General features: G+C 41.9%; 1 protein-coding gene across 1 annotated transcript in view; it reads right to left on the minus strand.

The window, feature by feature from the left end:
* Rgs17 (regulator of G protein signaling 17) overlaps positions 1-7,510 on the minus strand; it is a 63,817-nt gene that overhangs the window by 14,326 nt on the left and 41,981 nt on the right. Inside the window, exon 3 of the mRNA XM_028764389.1 lies at positions 1,123-1,212. Coding sequence (XP_028620222.1) covers positions 1,123-1,212 — 90 coding nt within the window. The remainder of the gene's footprint in view (positions 1-1,122; positions 1,213-7,510) is intronic.

Here is a 7,510-nt window from a genome sequence, read left to right on the forward strand (position 1 = left end):
CACACATACACAGACACACACACTCACATACACACATATCCATAATACACACATGGGAGAGCATGCCCACACACATGTGCACATACACATCCATATAACACACACACACACTCACACATACACACACACATATCTATAATACACACATGGGAGAGCATGCCCACACACATGTGCACACACACATTCATATAACACACACACACTCACACACACACTCACACACACACTCACACACACATTTTCTCTCTCTCAATAAAAAAATTAGATGTAAAAATGTTTAACATCACAATGAAACTCATATTCAAATATTAAAATTTCTATAAAAAGCAAAAAGGATGCATTTATAATTATGTGACCCATCAACTCAAAATAAGTTTTATCCTCTAAAATTGCTTTCCAATTTCTCATTTTAGAAAGACTTAGATGAAGTCTGTTCTGATGGTTACAAAACCAGGAGCTGGCTAGCTGGGTGTTTTTACTGGCTGATTTTGGTCTCCAGAGTGTTTGTACCTGTGCATGTGTGTGCATGTGCATAAGTATTTGTGCATCTTTGTGTCATGTGTGCATATGTATGTGTATATGTGTTGTTGAGATTCTTCTCTTATAAAATGAAGACAAATTTTAAAATCTTTTCAGTGGAGCTGGAGGAATAGCTCAGCAGTTAAGAGCACGCAGGGTGTCCTTCCAGAGGACCCAGGTTCAATGCTCAGTACCCAAATGGCCATGAACAAACTGTTGTGTAACTCCAGTTCCAGGGTATTCAAGTCCCATGCAGACTTTCCTGTCCACTGAGCGTGAACATGGTACACAGACCTGTATACTGGCCAAACGGATCAATGCGCAAGAAGTATTTTCAGCCAACAAAAGTAAAATTAAGGCTTTTCTGTGATAGTTCATACAATAATCTTTATTTACTAACAGAGAAAGATCAATTTAAACAATGTGCCAGCTTGGAAACCCAGTGAAAAGTTATTGTCATCACAGAAAAGACCTCCCAGGCTGAGTTACCTTTCATTTCACAGAACCATTTGTGAGAGGACCACAAGGAGATGGTGCTTTGGCACCAACTGGACCTACGTAGCGTTTAAACACAGAAATGACTGTCCCTGTCCCGAAACTCACCATTCCTCTAGGACCTGGATGCTCTCCATTTTGGTGGTGTGTGGGGGTCTCCCCGAAGAGTCTCCTCTTTCCTCATTCCTGACAGTGAGGCTGTAATGTAACACATGTTGTCAAGGGAATTGCAAATAGCCAAAGAAAAGCATCACTTTTGCAGGAGAAACATGTCTCAGGAGATTTCATTGCCGACCATGTGGGATCATTCAAAAGACAGAGAGAGAGAGAGAGAAATAACATTTTTAAATGGTGGCAGAGAGCGAGAGTTGGTAAGTCGATCCAACTTTTAAAAATGATAAAATAAATCGGAATCCTCACACGGATATCACTATCCACTCTGACTCCATGATTGCATAATTTAAATTAAGTTCACTTACATAGTTGTACGTTTATAGTTTCAAGAATGGACATGCTTTGATATTTGACATACTATTATGTTACCTTTAAAAATGGAGAGTCATTTTGAGTTTTTCATAGTTCTGTTCAGTTTTTTTTCATTTACTTTCTCCCTATTAATAGCTAAGAAGATAGATTATATCAGAAGTCAACACAGATCTAAATGACTCTGTACCAGCCTTCTCTTTAAGCCATATATATATATTTTTTGTCATTAGTGCCATCAGTCTCTAGAGATTGAGAAACTGCATTGGGTTCTTTGTCAGCCAATCTTCAGTGTCTTAGCAGAGACAAGGAAGCCACTCTGAGGCTGTGGAGCAGGAGACCACTGGGTAATCGTGACGGTTGCTTCCCACTGTCACCTACACGGTATCTAGAACCATCTGGGAGACGGGACTCAAGCCATACATGGGGGGGGGCAATATCTTTATTATGACAATTGAATGTGGGGAAGCTAATTTAAGCCATAGATCCTGGATAATGTAAAAAGGTTTGCATTCACTCCCCAACCCGTTTCCTTACTATGGGTGTGATGAGATAGTTTCATCAAGGTTCTGCTGACTTGACTTCCCAATCATAATGGACTGTATCTTGAACTGTGAGCAAAACCAAGCCCGTTCTCCCTCAAGCTGCATTTGTCAGAGTATTCTCTATCACAGCTACAGGAATGGAGGCAGTAAGAGAAGGCACTGGGACACAGAGTGAGATGCTGGGCAACCCACTGTGTTCTACTAACCCAGGATAGTAAGAACAGTTGGAAAGAAGTACCTTTCAGCTTAACGGCGACTTGGGGTAGAAATCAGGGTCCTAAGGATAATGAGGTCACCAGGAGTGATAGTAAGAAATTAGGCTGAAACCCCTGCTTGCCTTGTACAAGCTGGGAAATCCCATCTGTCCTGCTTCTTCTAACCACTTGCACAGGGAAAACTTCCTGGATCACTTGGCTCAGAGAAAACTCTGGGCTAACCTGTCGTCATTCCTCATTTCCACATTTCTGGCAACTTGCCCAAGAGTGCTTGCCCAGGGGCTCAGTTTTTGTCCATGTTATGGAAACAATTCTAGCTCCTTGCTGGCACATCCTCACTCTTTGCCCAAGCTCTATAAAACTCCCTTGCTTTAGCCTGGATGCATGACTTCACTGACCTCTATCTAAGAGCTGCTTCCTAGTAAACCTGTCTTTATTCATTTTTAATCTGGTCTAATCTGGCCTATAGCTGCATCACTCGGGGAGAGAAAAAGCCCATTGTAAGGGAAGGTGGGACAGTTCACCCTTAGTTGGTTAAGACACCTACCTGCCTGACAAGAGAGAAGGTAGGAGGAAGACTCAGTGGTCCTTCCTCAGTAGAAACTCAATCTCCTGAGTTAATAAACTGATATTTCCGTTGTGTCTAACTAAGATGACAAGCCTCATGAGAATCCATCAGAAGCAAAAAAAGTCCTGTGACATGTCTTTCATTGGTTCACTCATTCAGTGACACCATTCTCTTTGCATTGACATTATTATCCCCATTTTACAGGTGAGGAAAGTAAAAGTCAGAGTGGTCTGGCAGGTTGATCGTAAACAGAGCACCAGCTGTGTGGTATGACTGGAGTTTGAACTCTGCTCCCTGCATTTTTACTGAGGGCCTACTGTTAGACACAGTCATCATATACCACTAAATACGATTGTGTTAGAAAGGAAGCCTGTGGAGTTGGAGAGGAACCCATGAGGAGTCCTTCTCAATCTGGAAAGTCTGGCTAGAGAAACTGAGAGACAATGTCTGATAAATATATTCCTGAACTGTCAGGTTGCGGGAGGTAAAGATGGGGAGAACATAGCTTAGGGAAGACTCGAACGACTACAGGTTTCTATTGGTGAGGCTACCTTTGAGCTTAACGAGGCAGGAAAATTAACTAGAGAAAGTAAACTCATTGCAAAAAAGAGATTAATTGATGTTGGGAAAGATCATTAAATTGGAAGAACCATAGACCTCAAAGGGGAAAAAACCTTAATAATGAAGTAAAATACAGTTTCCCCCTCCCACTCTGGGGTGCAGTGGCAAGCTTGCTGGTATAGAGTCCCCAGGGAACATAAACCTCCAAGAAAAGGAGCATAGTCCAAAGACTGTAGAAAGCAGAACCAACATCTAGCTGGTTCCAAGAAGCACTGATACTGGCAATACACCAAGGAGAGCCAGGAGAGGCCACCATGCCAGGGCTAGAGAAGCAAAGGCTTTGCTGTAATGTAGAACCAGAGGAGAGAGACCCAAAGAGCAGCCAGGCTTGATTCAGTCTAAGCATCTGAGGTAGCCTAGGAAACCACAGCCGTCTATTCATTCAATGCATTTAGGTATGGCATGTGTCACCGATGAGATCCATCAGTTTCTCTCCATGTTTGGGTGAGATACACCACTGACATTATCCTGTCAAACTTCTCCACACACATCAAATATGCACCTCTTGTGACTTTTACAGAAGATCTTACTGCAATAGGAAGTCACTCATTTCCACACAACGTCCCAGAGAATGTACTGCACAAAGCCGAGGTTACTGCTCATCTCAGGCAACCTATCTTAGAAATCCCTTCTCTCCGTGCCTCTCTGCTGTGGAGCAACAAATCTGGAGTCCACGGGCATGATTCACACAATTCTGAGCATAAATCCTGGCTCCTGTGTCTGTTCCTGTGATGTTTACAAACATCACAAATGCTACCATATTAGAGCCATCAGCATAAAATATTGGATTGTGTTTACATCTCTCATTTCTACAGATGGTAAAATATGGGCACACATTTGGACTAAAACTAGTTATGACTGCTATTCAGTAAATGCTTAACTGTTCACCATGGGTGCCGTCCTTAATTTAATACTGAGCACAGTCTTATCCTCCAATAAAAAAAAAAATTGAACTTAAGCAGTGGTAGCCTCTGAAAATAGGACAAGGATCCCCAAGGCAGCTGGCTAGAAAAACCAGCCAAATGGGTGACCTCTGGGCTCGATTGAGAAGGTCTGCCTTAAAGAGTAAGTTGGAAAATTAGACATCTGAAATCAGTCTTGGGCTTCTAGTGTTTGTGCATGCTTGTGCACCCCTGACAGAGACAGGGAGATGAGCAAGGAATTGAAGGAACTGTTGCTGGTCTGCCTGCCTGACTTGATCCTGACCCAACCACAGTCACTTTCTCTTGGTTCTGTTCTAAGGATCCCTAGGCTAGGAGCTGTTTTTGATGGCAATTAAGTATGACTTCTATTTCCTCTCAACATCTCAAGCATTCCGTGTGTTTGAGAGGTTGAAACTGAAGGTGCCAAACATAAGAGCTGTGAGTTCTTAAGACGATATTCGTCGTAGTGTTCATTGTCAATTCGACAGAATCATTCCGGACATGGGCCCCTGGGCTTGCCTGTGGGGGGTTATATTGATTATATTAGTTGGGATACGGAGACCTGTTTTGATTGTATGTGGGACTACTTTTGGGCAGGGAATTGTAGACTATATAAAAATGGAGAAAGTGAGTTGAACACTAAGACACATTCGTTGCTGTTTCTTGACTGTGGATGTGCTGCGACCAGCTGCTTCAAGCTCCTGTCATGATGAACTGTTTCTTGTAAGCCAGAATCAACTGTTCCCTCCTTAGGCAACTTTTTGGTTTTGTTATTTTTCCAACTTCTACCTAGGTAAATAGGTAAATTTCTTTTTTCTTTTTTCTTTTTCTGTGACAGAATTTCTCAGAAATCTTCTGTAGGATTTGTCAGGAACTCCCTCTGTAGAACAGGCTAGTCTTGAACTCACAAGAGATCAGCCTGCTTATGCCTCCAGAGTGTTGGGACTAACTGTAGGTAGGTAACATTTTAAATGGAGATTTCTATCTTCCAATCTAAGACACAAAGACAATGAGACACATCCACAGTGGTCACTCTGGGAATCTTGATCAAAGTCTAAACACTTTAAGGGGATGAAACAACTCAGGCAAGATTTAACAAAGCAAGTGTGGAGACACATTAGAGCCTGGTAACTTTGAAAAGGGGGCAAATGGGGCTAGAGAGATGGCTCAGTGGTTAAGAGCACTGATTGCTCTTCCAGAGATCCTGAGTTCAATTCCCAGCAACCACATGGTGGCTCACAACCATCTGCAATGAGGTCTGATGCCCTCTTCTGGTGTGTCTGAAGACAGCTATGGTGAATACATAAAAACAAACAAACAAATGTGTGTAGGCCATTCCAAGGAATAAGAACAGTGGGCTCTGGCTGTGGATGGTGAACTGTTTGTAAAGAACTTTGGATTGTAGTGGAAGAGAAACACCTGAAGCCAACGATGGGTTTCCTCACTCACTATCAGAGATAGTGTACAGTCCATTTGGAAGATAGTCGACTGTTGTAAGAAAAGAATCCATTTTTAGAAACAACGCTGGAAGAGAGTGGCAAACAGCTTGAAACCTTTGCAGTAGCCATGGTGATGCAGGAATAGCAGATGACTGCATATACTTTATGCAACTTGCATGTAGGAAATCAGTAAAGTGCACAAACTGAATCCGTGTCAGCGGCAGAACTTCAGAAAGGTACCACCCTCCTCAGGCAATAGGGACTAAATTACTAACCAGCGTCACTTCATTTGCAAGGACACAGAAACTCAAGTTGACTCGTGCAGTGCCCACATCCGAAGCAGGCTGGCTCTGACCTCCTCTAACTCCTGGTCTCATGCAAACCTTGCTCTGTAGCATCACCATTGCCTTTTGCTGTAAAAGCTGTCTGAGATTTTTTTTTTTTAATCTGTTTTGTCATTTACAAAAGGGGGATGATCTTAAAGTTACGGGAGATGCACCTTCGGTTTCCGACATAGAATAAGTCAGTTTCAAACCTAAGAGGCAGATATCACAATTTCCACATTTTTGTAATAGGACCTGCTCTTGGATGGTGTCAATGGACCAAAGAGTTTGTGAAATTTGTGTCTGGAAATGTCAGGTCATACGAATGTATACTTCTAGTGTGTCTAATGAAACACGAAAGAAGACAAAACGCCATCCTGCTGGGATTGAGGATGTAGTTCACTTGGTGCAATGTGTACCTAACATTCAGAAAACCTTATGTTCAGTTCCAAGACTGCTCAAAGCCAGGTGAGCTGCAGCATGCTTGTATTTTCAACACTGGGGATGTGAAGCCTGGAGAATCAGAAGCTGAAGGTCAACCTCAGTAAGTTTGTTCAAGGTCAGTCTGGGCTATGTAGACCAGGTCTCCAGAGAATCAACCAATCACATGATGCCACATCACAAAGACTCAGGTTTTACAGTCATATGCTAGGTAATGAAATAAAAATGCATTCAGCTAGTTTTTGTTTCATCTTTAAATCCTTGGAATAAGAGAATCTGCTATTAACGTTCTTTCCACTAGATGGCTGTGTTACCTTAGAGATACAAAGTCAAGTCACTAGAAAGGCTGAAAAATCTGAGTGTAATCACCCTCATTTGGAAAAATAAATATTTTCTTACATGTAACACATTTTGGTAATTCTGCCTTTCCAAGGACTTTGATGATAGGTGTCCAGTATTTCTGTGGCTATATTAATCACGATGGAAGAGGAGGGTGGATTTTCACCTTGAGTTGTGTGCAAACCTGGGGTTATTTCCCTCTTTGGGTTTTGAGAATGAATATGCTCTGGCCCTCAGTCACTTGATTTGGGAAAACAAAGCCTTAAAAAATGCTGGCATTGCCAGGTGTGCTTGTGTACACCTTTAATTTCAGCATTCAACTTGGGAGGCAGAGGTAGGCATATCTCTGAGTTCAAGGCCAGCCTGGTCTCAGAGTGAGTTCTAGGACAGCCAGGACTACATAGAGAAAACTTGTCTTGAAAACAAACAAACAAACAAACAACACCAGAAAAACAAAACAAAACAAAACAAAACAAAACACAATGCTGGCAAAATCTTATTAACATCATCAGTATGGAAAATGGTCACTTATACTTAGAGAAAGATCGAAAGATCTATCTATCTATCTATCTATCTATCTATCTATCTATCTATCTATC

The sequence above is a fragment of the Grammomys surdaster genome, unplaced genomic scaffold, assembly GCF_004785775.1.
Source record: "Grammomys surdaster isolate TR1022 unplaced genomic scaffold, NIH_TR_1.0 143, whole genome shotgun sequence".
In the NCBI taxonomy this organism is placed as follows: Eukaryota; Metazoa; Chordata; class Mammalia; order Rodentia; family Muridae; genus Grammomys; species Grammomys surdaster.